At 41.8% G+C, this 15,884-nt stretch overlaps 6 protein-coding genes across 6 annotated transcripts; 3 read left to right on the forward strand and 3 right to left on the reverse strand.

The window, feature by feature from the left end:
* Positions 1-186: 186 nt before the first annotated feature.
* BDB00DRAFT_784641 (uncharacterized protein) lies at positions 187-1,151 on the forward strand (the record flags this gene model as incomplete). The annotated part of the gene is made up of 4 exons (XM_053120476.1): positions 187-244; positions 348-497; positions 706-840; positions 1,030-1,151. 4 exons carry the CDS (start codon positions 187-189, stop codon positions 1,149-1,151), a joined length of 465 nt encoding a protein of 154 aa, XP_052983985.1.
* A 1,728-nt stretch (positions 1,152-2,879) lies between these two features.
* BDB00DRAFT_868326 (uncharacterized protein) lies at positions 2,880-3,279 on the reverse strand (the record flags this gene model as incomplete). The annotated part of the gene is made up of 2 exons (XM_053126456.1): positions 2,880-3,007; positions 3,234-3,279. 2 exons carry the CDS (start codon positions 3,277-3,279, stop codon positions 2,880-2,882), a joined length of 174 nt encoding a protein of 57 aa, XP_052983986.1.
* A 1,824-nt stretch (positions 3,280-5,103) lies between these two features.
* BDB00DRAFT_587805 (uncharacterized protein) lies at positions 5,104-5,919 on the reverse strand. The gene has a single exon (XM_053117956.1). It carries the CDS (start codon positions 5,882-5,884, stop codon positions 5,462-5,464), a length of 423 nt encoding a protein of 140 aa, XP_052983987.1. The 5' UTR covers positions 5,885-5,919; the 3' UTR covers positions 5,104-5,461.
* Positions 5,920-10,761: 4,842 nt separating this feature from the next.
* On the forward strand, positions 10,762-11,791 carry BDB00DRAFT_588378 (uncharacterized protein). The gene is made up of 2 exons (XM_053117957.1): positions 10,762-11,127; positions 11,544-11,791. Exons 1-2 carry the CDS (start codon positions 10,979-10,981, stop codon positions 11,728-11,730), a joined length of 336 nt encoding a protein of 111 aa, XP_052983988.1. The 5' UTR covers positions 10,762-10,978; the 3' UTR covers positions 11,731-11,791.
* Positions 11,792-13,430: 1,639 nt separating this feature from the next.
* BDB00DRAFT_803816 (NUDIX hydrolase domain-like protein) lies at positions 13,431-14,465 on the forward strand. Its single transcript, XM_053122056.1, has 2 exons — positions 13,431-13,783; positions 13,862-14,465. The coding sequence occupies exons 1-2, from the start codon at positions 13,765-13,767 to the stop codon at positions 14,299-14,301; spliced, it is 459 nt and encodes a 152-aa protein (XP_052983989.1). The 5' UTR covers positions 13,431-13,764; the 3' UTR covers positions 14,302-14,465.
* BDB00DRAFT_868329 (uncharacterized protein) lies at positions 14,465-15,689 on the reverse strand (the record flags this gene model as incomplete). The annotated part of the gene is made up of 6 exons (XM_053126457.1): positions 14,465-14,733; positions 14,799-14,894; positions 14,987-15,038; positions 15,137-15,282; positions 15,402-15,468; positions 15,582-15,689. 6 exons carry the CDS (start codon positions 15,687-15,689, stop codon positions 14,465-14,467), a joined length of 738 nt encoding a protein of 245 aa, XP_052983990.1.
* Positions 15,690-15,884: the final 195 nt, after the last annotated feature.

The following is a 15,884-nucleotide window of genomic DNA, read 5'->3' on the forward strand; positions in this document are numbered from 1 at the left end:
GCAATGAGTATCATGTCTGGCAGCCTCTGTACTTTGATGTAAAAGGAAAATACAACGCTCTAGTCATGGATCTAAGGGGCCCTAAGTATATGTCATGAGCGAAGTATAATAGTTAGAAAATTAATAAGAAACGTGCTCGACAATGAGTATTTTCCGCTTCTAGCATCGTTAAAAGGCTTGTTCAACATGTGCAGCAGGACCTTCGGCACCAGCACTGTTGGCATGTTTGGTATCTTTACAAGTGGTAAAGTGTCTATGATATTTCTTTTGACTAAAGCATTTAAATAAATGAAGTGCCCAGCTAATGCATTGACTTCGGAATGATAGTTGACTCGCGTACAGTAAAGGTTACCTCCACCGGGATATAAAACCAAACACTATTGTCGTGGGCGTCAATGACAGGGATGACAGAGCCTACCTCAACGATTTCAGCTTGGTTAAAAAAAACAAGTTTGCTGGCAAACACGTCGTGTGGAGAGAAGGACTCAGGTCCGTAGGTACGCGTTTATATTCAAAAATCCATGCTGATCACGGAGAAAGTGAGCTATGCATCACAATGATCTTTAGGATTGCCTATCCTTGTTGCTTGCACTATTGACACACTTCTTTGAAATACTAAATAAAAATCGACCAGCAGCTGTGATCTTGAGGGATTTTCTTACGTAGCGCTGTACCTTGTTACCAGTGGCATAATGTCATGGATAGGTTTGCCAAAGGACCAAACGAAGGAGAAAAGGCTTGCTGCCGGGCACGATGTTGATGCCCTATGCTGTGATACCCCCTCTAGTTTGGCTGATTACGTTGGCTATATCTTTGAGCACGGCTACAAGGAAAAGCAAGGTTATAGGAAAACATTTCAAATATCTTACAGAGATGGGTTCCCAACGAAATACGTTAATCAAAAAACACGAGTTTGAGCGGGTGGTATGTCGTGACGCTTTTGGATGCCTTGTGCAGACACTTCATCAAACGATCCACTTGTGATCATTTTTTTCTTTTTTTACATAACAGCTACGACAAAAGTACTAGTTTTAAGGAGGGACGAACGGTCATCCGCCCTCTCTTCCTTATCACTCTACTTTATCGGCGTACGCTTCTTCGGCACCACCCGTCTCTACCTCCAGATCTTCGTGCTACAACCACCGGTGTAAATATATCAAAGAATAGTAGCAGCAACAACGACAGCAATAAAAAGTATTTTCATCAGGAGCAAGAGACGCATCAGCTTTACCGTCAAGCTACATACCAAATAATCTCCAATGTGTATACAGTACCCGCTCGTTAAACCGATCACCTCTGTTTTTCGAGAAAGTGATCGGTTTAACGAATTAAAGATTGAGGGTCCGCCATGTGAGATATAGGACTCGCTGGAAGGACCATCTTATGATGTTACACCATTACATGTAATGTTTATATACATTTCAGGTTGGAATGCGAGTTGTTGAGGGGGAAAAGAAGAAGAACAGGAAGACATCAAATAGGCGATAGCGAAGATGAAACGAAAATACCAGCAATTGGTCGTCGATCTTCCTATCTGTTGAGCCATTGAGACTCTGAACATCTGTGAAGAGAAGAATCAGGTCTTTAAATTTGATGCAATCTCATATCACCAATTTCGCCAATTAAGCTATTAAGCATAATAACCTAACCAAAAATAACCGATCAATCGTGGGACAAATGATCGGTGATCGGTTTAGCGAACGTCCGATATTTTACTGCTTACCGAGCTGGTATTTTGGTATCGGTTTAAAGGTGATCGATTTAACGAGCGGGTACTGTAGGATGGCAGCATCAATTCCGACAAAGAAAACTGATGTTGTGCTAAGCTCTCAGATAAATGACAACGTGATGATGAGAGGTTGGCCTGTTATATCATGCTTCTAATGAGAAACAACATATCCGCGTATTTCATGGCAATACTATCAAAATACGCGTGTGCATGACTCGATACCATTCAACATTCTGTCACACAGAAAAGTACCATCATCATATTATGACAAAGCTGCCGTCGCCACGGAAATAATTTGAAAAGCTAGCAGTCATCCCTAAGGTTCATGTCGCCTGATGATTTTATTATGCCTGTTAACGCTATCATATTGAAAAAAAAAAGAAACTAAAGATCTGCCCAAGTAAAGATATATATGTTATAGCCCACAAATATAATAGAAGTATTTTGCTATCGTATCACATTGGCACTCAATGAAATACCCCTCTTTCTTTACCGTCAACTTTCTAGTCATACGCCACGTTATGTATTCCGCAAGTCAACAAATGAACGAAGAAATAACATGGTCAAGCGCTTTCACTATACTGTATTCAAACATTATCGATATTCATGTAATGAACATTTGTTAACCATGTAAACAGCATAAATAAGCGACTTAATAGCCTCAACCCATCAACGTCTTTCCTTTATCGACATTGTTGTCCACGCGTGATATATTACAAAAACCTGAACGCCTCAAGTGAGCTTTTTTTTGAATATTTCTGGACAGCCCTGGTAGCAGCAAACCATTCTACACAAAAAAAATTCGGAAGCAGTATGTACTAAGCATGCAACGCATTTGAACCCTAGTCTCGACTCGCTCATGCCGACATCTTTCAGCAACCCCATCATTCAAATGTATCTTTTTGCTTATATGAAGCTACATGCTGTTTGAGTTTTATATACTGGCACTGGTCAAAAGCAACATGTTTAATCTTTGAGAACAATAGGACCTTTCTCGATGTTTTCATTCGGTCAAGGATACAGCACGCAAATCGTCAACAAAAATCATTGGACCATCGTATGCACTTTGGAGGCAAAACACAGTTTGAGATGGAGTTGGCTTACCGGCAAGCCAAGAAGCAAAGAAGAAAAGAAAATTTACTGTTGCGCCTTATGCGCTTTGTGAGAATATCCTGGGCGGCTGGTGCTGCTTTTGCTTTTGCTTTTGCTGTTGTTGTTGTTGCTGTTGTTGCTGTTGTTGTTGTTGTTGTTGTTGTTGTTGTTGTTGTTGTTGCTTTGCTTATTACCGTTGGTAGAGGTAGTAGCGGGAGCAGGGGCGGAAGCTTGTGAGGGGGAGGCGGTGGGGGCAAGAGAACTAGTGGCGGAAGTTGGTGGTGGTGGTGGGGACGGATACCGGTGTTTCAGCAGCGATGTTTATACAGGTGCAGATATTGATGAAGCGATGGACGCTGTAATGGAGTCATAGGGAGGGGGAGGGAACAACTGCCCGGCACTGCTTCAAAACCTTGTACTTTTGCTGTTGCTGTTAAAAAGAAATCCAGAATGATCATGATTATACTGTTAGAAACAAACGACGCCGCAGTACATGGGAACATACGAAAGCAAGTCATCCCTCGTCTATAATTCTGCAAGTCTTATTGTGTAGTTTTCAGCCAGCCAAGGAAGGCATGGGTTGGAAAGAGGAGCAGAATCGTTTCCTGTGTGAACAATGGCGATCTCATGAAACGGGTTTATCGACGTGGCTCATTTCTGTTTTGTTTTCTTCTTACTTTATCAGGCACTTTTCCAAGCATCAAGCCATGTTTTCGCGTACAATCAGTCTTCAATGCTACACATTTGGTGTAAAGAATGACGGCGAGTATGATACCTGCTTCTACTGGATGGTGTTGAGGACGCAATGGTGATGGCTTCAGTGGCGGTGTTTAGAGAGAATATGTCAGCGCTGATGGGTTTTGTTTCTCTGTTCCTGTTTTCTAGTTTACAAGACTACTATCTGAACGCTTTATACTTGGCTGGTCTTCTATTACTTGTGCGCTTGTTCGTTTTGCTAGAATGGGAAGCGGTGTGCAGATATGGGTTGCGGCAGCGCGGATGCTTATGTATCAATGACTGATGGCTTATAAACTTGTTTCCTTTAAGCTTCATCGGAACCATTCTTTTCCCGTGCAAGATACTGCTATGTCTACGGGTGTCTACTTTCATCCATAACTTGCTACACTAGCTCCTGTTGTCGTTGGCCAAGGTGCCCACTGGCTTCTCCCTTTTTTTTCCTCCACCAACCTGAAACGGCGTTTGGTCGCAAGTTAGTGCAGGCACTCGAAGCAGCTGCAAAGACGGAGGGGCATCACGCTCTGAAAAAAAACGTCGAGATTATGACTCACTAGGCTATGTATTACAAGATCCCACTTATTAAACGCGCGTTCAAAGTCCTCATCAGCAACTATGGAAGAGGGGACTTCTAACAGATGCAATCCCTGATATTGTTGTACATATTGCGTTAATTTCAGGTTCGAAATTGTGTCTACCTTTTTTACAATACAAAACTTATGACTGCAATTTCCATTGATCGGCGAGAAGCATCACAAGAATATATATATATATATATATATATTCATGTAAACCGGTGACGTATGCCAAAATATAATAAAAAAGAAGGGCCTCCTTCTACACGATAAAAATATTGCTACATAATCAAAAGACCAGTGCATAGAAAAACTTTGTCTACGTATAAAATTAAATTTGGCTCGTGTTATTGCGATGGACACGTTATGGATGATGCTGTTGCTGCATTGTTGGCGAGGTATAATAGTTGTTGTTGTTTTCTCCTTTAGTAGTGGCGACAGGGTTATCGTCACTGGACATGGCAGCATGGTCCTCCAAAGTCCAAGCATCTTCTTGAATAGGTGGTAAGCTTCACTTATAAAAATCATCACGATCCCCACGTTTCATAAAAGAGATTGTCAAACCGTTATAAATTGCGCTGATGAAATTGGCAGCGGCCGTTTCTTGATCGTCAGCTAAGAAAAGAAGGTCATATCGAGTATCAATAGTATTGCTGGGTACGCTTCACATATAAAAAATCATCATGATCCCCAGGTTTCATACTCTTTTTATATCGCCGGTTCTTTGTTCCATTAAAGCGCACAGACCCGTCGCCGACAATTGTTGGATCAGAGCGGAGCACGGCAAGCGGAGCCGCATAGTGAAACAAACATATACGCACCATAAGAAAAAGACACTAGCATGACAGTCGTCAGACTACAACGATAATTATCATCAAGGCACTTCTTCACATTGCTGCAGTTCACTGGCTCCTTAGGGCAGTAGTGACAACAAAATTTTTAAGCTCCGTCATTTTGTTTATCGGGCTCATGAAAAAAAAGAATCGACTGCGCGTTTTGCCCTTTATTCTTTTCTTTGGTCTTCATATTCATCTTTGTACATTTGCAGTGTTTCTTTCATTATCACTTTTTACCTTTCTTTTATTTTTCATCCCGCTCGAGTGTCCCTGTGGGTGTGCATAGTTGAAGGGAGCTAGTCGTGCACGACTGGCTCTTGCTCATCTTTTGTACATTTGCAGTGTTTCTTTCATTATCACTTTTTACCTTTCATCCCGCTCGAGTGTCCCTGTGGGTGTGCATAGTTGAAGGGAGCTAGTCGTGCACGACTGGCTCTTGCTCATCTTTTGTACATTTGCAAAGTTCTTTGTTTCATCTTGGTTTTTTATCTTCCTCAAAAACTGAAAGCGAGAGTGTGTGCAAAGAGGTACGTATATGTTCGCCGCTGACAGACCTTTGTGCTATTTCTTTTATTTGTAGGAACTGTGGAGGAGTAGGTTCTGTCGGGAACTGAGGCTTGTGGACTAGAAAGGGAAAGGTGTAGGTTCTGCCGGGAACTGAGGCTTGCGGAAAACAAGGGAGGGCAACCTCCCTTGTGGGTACGTATATGTTCGCCGCTGACAGACCTTTGTGCTATCATATTTCTTTTATTTGTAGGAACTGTGGAGGAGTAGGTTCTGTCGGGAACTGAGGCTTGTGGACAAGAAAGGGAAAGGTGTAGGTTCTGCCGGGAACTGAGGCTTGCGGAAAACAAGGGAGGGCAACCTCCCTTGTGGGTACGTATATGTTCGCCGCTGACAGACCTTTGTGCTATCATATTTCTTTTATTTGTAGGAACTGTGGAGGAGTAGGTTCTGTCGGGAACTGAGGCTTGTGGACAAGAAAGGGAAAGGTGTAGGTTCTGCCGGGAACTGAGGCTTGCGGAAAACAAGGGAGGGCAACCTCCCTTGTGGGTACGTATATGTTCGCCGCTGACAGACCTTTGTGCTATCATATTTCTTTTATTTGTAGGAACTGTGGAGGAGTAGGTTCTGTCGGGAACTGAGGCTTGTGGACAAGAAAGGGAAAGGTGTAGGTTCTGCCGGGAACTGAGGCTTGCGGAAAACAAGGGAGGGCAACCTCCCTTGTGGGTACGTATATGTTCGCCGCTGACAGACCTTTGTGCTATCATATTTCTTTTATTTGTAGGAACTGTGGAGGAGTAGGTTCTGTCGGGAACTGAGGCTTGTGGACAAGAAAGGGAAAGGTGTAGGTTCTGCCGGGAACTGAGGCTTGCGGAAAACAAGGGAGGGCAACCTCCCTTGTGGGTACGTATATGTTCGCCGCTGACAGACCTTTGTGCTATCATATTTCTTTTATTTGTAGGAACTGTGGAGGAGTAGGTTCTGTCGGGAACTGAGGCTTGTGGACAAGAAAGGGAAAGGTGTAGGTTCTGCCGGGAACTGAGGCTTGCGGAAAACAAGGGAGGGCAACCTCCCTTGAGGAACGAAGGATTCATAAAAGTCGGTCGACTTGTCAGGCAACATCAAATAAACTTGGTTTCTTATTGTACTTTCTTAAATAATGTAATTGTAACTATTGGGCAGATCGAGTGACGATTGTAATAAACGCGATCTTTATTTTTACATCTTCCTACTGCCATTGCGCTTGGTACTTGTTGGTGCTTTCTCTGGAGCACTTATGTAGTTGCAAATGAGCCTTTTTGTGCTTGAGTCGTCGAGAAAACCGTAGGCTGTGCATTCGCATGTGTGCTCTCAAAAACAATACAGCTGGTTTACCTTCACGACTATACCAACAATGATTGCAAATTGCTGGTGGCAAAATAAATAACCGTATCGCAAAGCAAACAGACCATCCCCATATTCACATATACACGAACCAGATCGCCAACCCAAACTAAATGATGTTTGCCTTGATTTCTTTGCAGTATAAAAGGCCCAGTACATAAGCTCATTAGGGAAGTTACATAATCCAACTTGTTGGGTCTTGCCACCAATCTCTCATGCTACTGTCTCTCAACATTACTGCTACTGATACACGTATACTAGTAATACTCATAGATAGATTGAATATGGAATGTATCATCACTGCTTAAGATTATAACAAGTTATCCCGTCAAGTTATTGATGTTTCTTATCTACAATAGCTTTCAACGGCGCCAAACTTGCCAAGTTTTTAGAAGCGCATTGTTTTGTGCTGCTATGATGAGTCAAAATAACAATGTTGTGCTTAACTTTTATCTATTACATTTCAAGTAAAAGCCATTTCAGTTTACCCCCTTCCCTTCTTTTGTCTTTCAATGATCGCTGGCGGTACTACTATATCAAACTACACCAATATCCGTATCCGGCAAGCCAGTATTCTAAAAGACATCCAGAAATGTGTTGACGTCCATATAGTTTTTTTGTGAGCGTCCAAGCCTCGAGTACATAAATTCATTACATGGAGCTATACTACTGAGATTCTTCATGCAATCTAACGAAGCCACTTTGAAATTTTTGATTTGCTTGACGCTACTTTTGATATCAACACTAGCGAAAGTATCAAATGTAGGGGATGATGATAAGGGAAACCCGATCGGATATATACGTTAACAGTAGTTTGATCCAAAGATGATAGTAGTGTGGACACACTCAGTCGATTACCAAGTAAGTCTATCACAAGCTCGGTGCAACGGCGTTTGGTCGCAAGTTTGTGCAGGCACTCGAAGCAGCTGCAAAGACGGAGGGGCATCACGCTCTGAAAAAAAACGTCGATATTATGACTCACTAGGCTATGTACAGTAAACCCCCGTTAAATACACCCCTATAATTGCAACCCTCATCAATATCAACGTTTTAAGAAAAAATCTTTTCAAAACATAGTGAATTTGCATCTTTTCCGCTTTAATGAAACTTCACCACATCGGAAGGGTGTTGATATTGAAAATTTAATCAGCTTTGTCCTTTATTATATGTTAATTTCTATTGGAAGAAGAGAAAAATCGCGTCTAGCGGGATTGTTGGCTGTATAATTCTTATACAAGCTTGGTATAGAGGGTTGTAAGTGCTGTAAGTGCAGCAACAATATCATTATCCAAACTATCTTCGGCATCAAAAATATGAAAAAGGTTAAGCATAGTCGTTGCCTTTTCTCTTGCAGACAAGTTAACAATGTTGGTGCTTGGATTGTTGGCGGATTCCGTGCCTGTAGACTCTTCGTTTATAGATATTTGTTGCATGTCCTCTGTAATTAATTCTATAATTTCATCGTCACTGTAATTGCCATGGATTATTTGGCGTTCATGGTCAGGATCAATTTCAGATGTTGGACATTTGTCGATGCTGATATTTCCGATGGACGCAATTTGTTCGATTTGTTGTTGTAAATGTTGCTGCATGAAAAGGTCTTGATGCGTAATGGCATTGACTGCTTCAGGTGATGCGTCGTCCTCTTGCGCCGTCATTCGATAAATACTAGCATCCCAGCAATTGACAATTGTTTCTCGCTTTATATTGCCCCAGGCTTTTTTAATCCACCTCATGGCTTGCAACTGGCTGACATCGAACAATTTTTCAACCGGACCAACGACTTCTGGACGACCTATTTGTGTCATACTTATTTGACGGTAGGTCTTGTCAAATTGCATTCGTTTATAATGAGCTTTGAAAGCTCGGATGATCCCACCATCGAGTGGCTGTAGCTTTGCAGTAGTGTTTGGCGGCAAGAAAAATAATTCGACATTCGTGAGCACAGCATCAATAGCATGACCACTAAAGTTGTCAAGAACAAGTAAGACACGTCGATTTTCGTAATGCATGGCTTTATCGAAACGCGTGATATAGTGCTCGAGAATGTTTCGCTTCATCTATGCCTTTTGATTATAATACTAAAACCAAAAACTGAGCTCATACGCTTCTTTTCGCTTGCCGGTCGAGTCCACAAAGCATGTAGGTTTCTTGTGTTTGCCAATTATCATCGGTTCCCATTTTTCTGAGCCGTCTGCATCGCACAAAAGAGCAACCGTGAGCCGTTTTTTGTTTTCCTTGAATCCAGAGAACCCTTTTTGGGTGATGGTAGTCCGAGGCTGGGCAGTGAAAAACAATGCTGTTTCATCGATATTCCATATATCACATCGATCATATTGAGAAAGTTTGTCGCGCATTTTGTCCCTGTTTTCGAGAATGGCATTCGCTTCAACAAATTCGCCTTCACCATGAAGTGTATGTTTACGCAGCCCATGACGTCGAGCAAAACGGTGCATTCACCCGTTCGACCCTTTGAAATCCTTGCCCAAGCATTCTGCAAAGTTAACCGCTTTAGTATGAACCATGCTCCAAGTGACCGGGATATGATTCTTTTCGGCGACGTGTATCCACAGCATTACAGCATCCTCGACTTCCTATATACGTTGTAGCCATGTGTTTTGAGCTCGTTAATATTATACTGTCTAAATTGATTATTGCATTTATTATTATATCGAAACATATGGGAAATCTGCCCTTTTGAAGCCTTCTTCTGGTTTCGAGACGAATTACACCTTCTTCCTCTTCCTTTTCCATGCGCGCAATAAGCCTTGAAATAGCTGACTTGTCCGGAGAGTTTTCGAGTTTGAACCTTGTAGTTGCCCAGGAAATTAACATTGAATAGGTAAACTTGTTCGCTTTGTTTTTTTCTTTGTAATGCTGGAACAGCTCCTGGCGTTGATAATTGGTGAATGATACGTTCTTTCTACGACGCTCTCGACGTGTTTTGGCCATGATAATAACGCGAAAGAAGAGCACGATCAAGAAACTGAAGGAAGTGATAATAAGTTCCTTTTTTTTCGATATAAAACTTTTCGGCGAATGGTCGGGGACCACAGCCCAAACGTTGATCCATTTCGACAAATGCAACCCTCGCTAATTACAACTTTATCCAGAAAAATCTTCGGTTGTATTTAATGGGGGTTTACTGTATTACAAGATCCCACTTATTAAACGCGCGTTCAAAGTCCTCATCAGCAACTATGGAAGAGGGGACTTCTAACAGATGCAATCCCTGATATTGTTGTACATATTGCGTTAATTTCAGGTTCGAAATTGTGTCTACCTTTTTTACAATACAAAACTTATGACTGCAATTTCCATTGATCGGCGAGAAGCATCACAAGAATATATATATATATATATATATATATTCATGTAAACCGGTGACGTATGCCAAAATATAATAAAAAAGAAGGGCCTGCTTCTACACGATAAAAATATTGCTACAAAATCAAAAGACCAGTGCATAGAAAAACTTTGTCTACGTATAAAATTAAATTTGGCTCGTGTTATTGCGATGGACACGTTATGGATGATGCTGTTGCTGCATTGTTGGCGAGGTATAATAGTTGTTGTTGTTTTCTCCTTTAGTAGTGGCGACAGGGTTATCGTCACTGGACATGGCAGCATGGTCCTCCAAAGTCCAAGCATCTTCTTGAATAGGTGGTAAGCTTCACTTATAAAAATCATCACGATCCCCACGTTTCATAAAAGAGATTGTCAAACCGTTATAAATTGCGCTGATGAAATTGGCAGCGGCCGTTTCTTGATCGTCAGCTAAGAAAAGAAGGTCATATCGAGTATCAATAGTATTGCTGCTTCACATATAAAAATCATCATGATCCCCAGATTTCATACTCTGTTTATATCGCCGGTTCTTTGTTCCATTAAAGCGCACAGACCCGTCGCCGACAATTGTTGGATCAGAGCGGAGCACGGCAAGCGGAGCCGCATAGTGAAACAAACATATACGCACCATAAGAAAAAGACACTAGCATGACAGTCGTCAGACTACAACGATAATTATCATCAAGGCACTTCTTCACATTGCTGCAGTTCACTGGCTCCTTAGGGCAGTAGTGACAACAAAATTTCTAAGCTCCGTCATTTTGTTTATCGGGCTCATGAAAAAAAAGAATCGACTGCGCGTTTTGCCCTTTATTCTTTTCTTTAGTCTTCATATTCATCTTTGTACATTTGCAGTGTTTCTTTCATTATCACTTTTTACCTTTCATTTATTTTTCATCCCGCTCGAGTGTCCCTGTGGGTGTGCATAGTTGAAGGGAGCTAGTCGTGCACGACTGGCTCTTGCTCATCTTTTGTACATTTGCAGTGTTTCTTTCATTATCACTTTTTACCTTTCATTTATTTTTCATCCCGCTCGAGTGTCCCTGTGGGTGTGCATAGTTGAAGGGAGCTAGTCGTGCACGACTGGCTCTTGCTCATCTTTTGTACATTTGCAGTGTTTCTTTCATTATCACTTTTTACCTTTCATTTATTTTTCATCCCGCTCGAGTGTCCCTGTGGGTGTGCATAGTTGAAGGGAGCTAGTCGTGCACGACTGGCTCTTGCTCAACTTTTGTACATTTGCAGTGTTTCTTTCATTATCACTTTTTACCTTTCATTTATTTTTCATCCCGCTCGAGTGTCCCTGTGGGTGTGCATAGTTGAAGGGAGCTAGTCGTGCACGACTGGCTCTTGCTCATCTTTTGTACATTTGCAAAGTTCTTTGTTTCATCTTGGTTTTTTATCTTCCTCAAAAACTGAAAGCGAGAGTGTGTGCAAAGAGGTACGTATATGTTCGCCGCTGACAGACCTTTGTGCTATTTCTTTTATTTGTAGGAACTGTGGAGGAGTAGGTTCTGTCGGGAACTGAGGCTTGTGGACAAGAAAGGGAGAGGTGTAGGTTCTGCCGGGAACTGAGGCTTGCGGAAAACAAGGGAGGGCAACCTCCCTTGTGGGTACGTATATGTTCGCCGCTGACAGACCTTTGTGCTATCATATTTCTTTTATTTGTAGGAACTGTGGAGGAGTAGGTTCTGTCGGGAACTGAGGCTTGTGGACAAGAAAGGGAAAGGTGTAGGTTCTGCCGGGAACTGAGGCTTGCGGAAAACAAGGGAGGGCAACCTCCCTTGTGGGTACGTATATGTTCGCCGCTGACAGACCTTTGTGCTATCATATTTCTTTTATTTGTAGGAACTGTGGAGGAGTAGGTTCTGTCGGGAACTGAGGCTTGTGGACAAGAAAGGGAAAGGTGTAGGTTCTGCCGGGAACTGAGGCTTGCGGAAAACAAGGGAGGGCAACCTCCCTTGAGGAACGAAGGATTCATAAAAGTCGGTCGACTTGTCAGGCAACATCAAATAAACTTGGTTTCTTATTGTACTTTCTTAAATAATGTAATTGTAACTATTGGGCAGATCGAGTGACGATTGTAATAAACGCGATCTTTATTTTTACATCTTCCTACTGCCATTGCGCTTGGTACTTGTTGGTGCTTTCTCTGGAGCACTTATGTAGTTGCAAATGAGCCTTTTTGTGCTTGAGTCGTCGAGAAAACCGTAGGCTGTGCATTCGCATGTGTGCTCTCAAAAACAATACAGCTGGTTTACCTTCACGACTATACCAACAATGATTGCAAATTGCTGGTGGCAAAATAAATAACCGTATCGCAAAGCAAACAGACCATCCCCATATTCACATATACACGAACCAGATCGCCAACCCAAACTAAATGATGTTTGCCTTGATTTCTTTGCAGTATAAAAGGCCCAGTACATAAGCTCATTAGGGAAGTTACATAATCCAACTTGTTGGGTCTTGCCACCAATCTCTCATGCTACTGTCTCTCAACATTACTGCTACTGATACACGTATACTAGTAATACTCATAGATAGATTGAATATGGAATGTATCATCACTGCTTAAGATTATAACAAGTTATCCCGTCAAGTTATTGATGTTTCTTATCTACAATAGCTTTCAACGGCGCCAAACTTGCCAAGTTTTTAGAAGCGCATTGTTTTGTGCTGCTATTGATGAGTCAAAATAATAATGTTGTGCTTAACTTTTATCTATTACATTTCAAGTAAAAGCCATTTCAGTTTACCCCCTTCCCTTCTTTTGTCTTTCAATGATCGCTGGCGGTACTACTATATCAAACTACACCAATATCCGTATCCGGCAAGCCAGTATTCTAAAAGACATCCAGAAATGTGTTGACGTCCATATAATTTTTTTGTGAGCGTCCAAGCCTCGAGTACATAAATACATTACATGGAGCTATACTACTGAGATTCTTCATGCAATCTAACGAAGCCACTTTGAAATTTTTGATTTGCTTGACGCTACTTTTGATATCAACACTAGCGAAAGTATCAAATGTAGGGGATGATGATAAGGGAAACCCGATCGGATATATACGTTAACAGTAGTTTGATCCAAAGATGATAGTAGTGTGGACACACTCAGTCGATTACCAAGTAAGTCTATCACAAGCTCGGTGCCCTTTTTCGAGTTCATATGTGCTCCTTCTTTTTTTATTGCCTCTAGTCTCTTACTGATACCGGACATTCCAGATCCTATCATTTTTGCCAAGGCATCAATTGAATACAGAAGAAGGAAGGAAGGAGGGAATGCATATGACAGATCGAAGGAAGGATATACCATGGGAAGGGGCAGAAAATCCAGTCATCTCGTATTACTCGTATACGTTGTATGTGCACACACTATTTTTGTAAGTACGATCGGATTCTGTTGCTATGTCCTACGCATTAACTGGAATGTACTTTATAGCGCCTTCGCCTGTCAAACCGTTTCTACCGCACCGCTGAGCTTTTCGGCGATAGCAGTGCTCAAAATCCCAGCTTCCACGCACCCTTTAATAGTTTTTCGGCAAACAGTAACTCTAGTATGAGTTCCTCTTCTACTGGTAACAAACTTACCATTTGACTCGCTCTATATTCCAACGAAATAACAAAAAGGTGTATCCATTCGTTCATTGTTGTAGTTCGCGTCGGCGTTGGCTGTTTCGTCAAATGCGTCATTGACAACAATGTCAAGATTCTAATAGGAACACGGAAAGGATCGCATGGAGCTGGAGCATGGCAACTGCCAGGAGGTCATTTAGAAATGAATGAATCATTTGAAGAGTGTGCACGGCGCGAAGTACTCGAGGAAACCAATATGGAAATCGACGACATTGCCTTTTTGACGGCAACGAATGATATCATGGCCAGCGAACAGAAGCATTATGTCACTGTGTTTATGCAGGCCACTGCAAAAGATCCAAGCACGTTACGTGTCATGGAGCCTCACAAGCTTGATGGGGAGTGGCAGTGGATTGAATTTAAGGATCTGAATCAGTATGCGCCGCTTTTTACGCCCTTGACAAATCTCTTAAAGTCGACTCAACATAATGTGATTTCCGAAGCTCTATCCTCCATCTGACGACTCCCTTTTCTTTTCCTTCACTCCACGAGCATCTTCGAGACTACGTACACAACTTAAACCTGTTACTACAGCATTTAAATGTATATCCATCTGTCCATGCCTATAAAAGTAGAATCTAACATAAATGGTCTTTCGCAGAATTTTTCTGTTTTTTTTTTTTTTAAAATTTACGTTCTATTGTTTGAATCACTTCTATTAAAAGTTTGATCGTTCGTTCAAACGCTCGATCATCATCGTCATGTTGTTTTTGGGTGGTATCGTTAGTAGTAGTAGTAGATTTGAGTATTAGCTTGAGCATGGTTTTACTGATGGCTAGAGAAAGGCGTAACCGGCCGCCCACATCGAAAAGGGATAATCCTCGTAATTGTTTTTGTAATTGACAGAGTTCGATCAAGTCTGCTTTGATCGCTTGATAACAGCTTTGGGTATCTAGGCCACGCCATACATTAGCTTCTATCAGTCATTCCACCACTTTTCTGTGAATTGTTACTCACGCATTAATACATAGTACATGTTCTTGAATAGGTATTCGATTGAATCAATGATATGATCGTCGACTCGCGTACATCGATCTGTACCGCGAAAGGTATCTAGACAAAAGAAGCCAAGTGATCATTCTCATTAGTACCCTTTGCTGGATATATCGCCGTTACTAGTTGGTATAGAGAAAGGCTAATCATACAAAAAAGAACTCTTAGGGTATGAAATTGGCCTTCGAACATTTCGTCGCATGCCTGGAATAATAGCGACGCGACAAGATAATGATATACAATGAGAAGTAGTGTGCTTATCAGCATATGGATCACTCGCGACATGAATCATCTGTAATTACCTGATACACCATACGCTCAAACATATCTCCTTTGTATTCATATTGCGTCGCAAAATCTGCATTAAAGTGACCAGGCGAATTTCTTATGCAGTCGTATTCGAATCGTAAGGATTCGTCGGTAAGGGTATGGTATGCTGCATTCAACACTACCAAGTAAAAACTTTGTGAGTTATTCGTGTTCTCGTGGCAAAGGACAAAAAAGGAGGATGGGGCCTCCCTCCTGACAGAGACTTAGTTTCCCCTATCGAAAAGAAAGGGTGCGTACACTGAAAGCATTCGGTGGCTCGAGGGTTGGCCGGGACGAACTTGTCGGGATGACAAAATCGACTTTTCTGGTATCGGGCGTATACACATATTAGCGGAAAAAAAGTGAAAAGAATCGGCACGCTTGCTATGTATGTGCCCATCATCTGCGTTGTATCGACAAAAGTAAGGATCTCTTTACTTTAATATAGGCACGACGGATATCCTGTATTGAGGAATCGTATGAGACGCCCAGCACACGATAGTAATCTGTAGCCGCGACCAGTATATCTTCGATACACCTTTCCATGGACTTATTCAGAGGAGAAAAAGAAGGGTCTGAAAGAAGGAAAGGAAGAAAAAAGCAAAAGGGGAGAGAAACAAGGAAAAATAGACGACAGCAGCACCCGCTATCACTTTAAATTTGCACTGCATTCCACGTATTCTCGCTCTATACCGGAATATAGGATATAATCTCCTCCTTCCTACCTGTCTGTTTATTTGT

The sequence above is a fragment of the Zychaea mexicana genome, assembly GCF_025766255.1.
Source record: "Zychaea mexicana strain RSA 1403 chromosome Unknown BDB00scaffold_8, whole genome shotgun sequence".
Classification (NCBI taxonomy): domain Eukaryota; kingdom Fungi; phylum Mucoromycota; class Mucoromycetes; order Mucorales; family Lichtheimiaceae; genus Zychaea; species Zychaea mexicana.

What these genes read in the sequence shown, in the direction of transcription:
- BDB00DRAFT_588378 (XM_053117957.1), top strand. Translation starts at nt 10,979, where the DNA reads ATGAAAAAAAAGAATCGACTGCGCGTTTTGCCCTTTATTCTTTTCTTT. An exon ending in GAGTGTCCCTGTGGGTGTGC is followed by an intron (nt 11,128 to 11,543) that starts ATAGTTGAAGGG and finishes CTAGTCGTGCAC; the next exon opens with GACTGGCTCTTGCTCATCTT.
- BDB00DRAFT_587805 (XM_053117956.1), bottom strand. Translation starts at nt 5,884, where the DNA reads ATGATAGCACAAAGGTCTGTCAGCGGCGAACATATACGTACCCACAAG.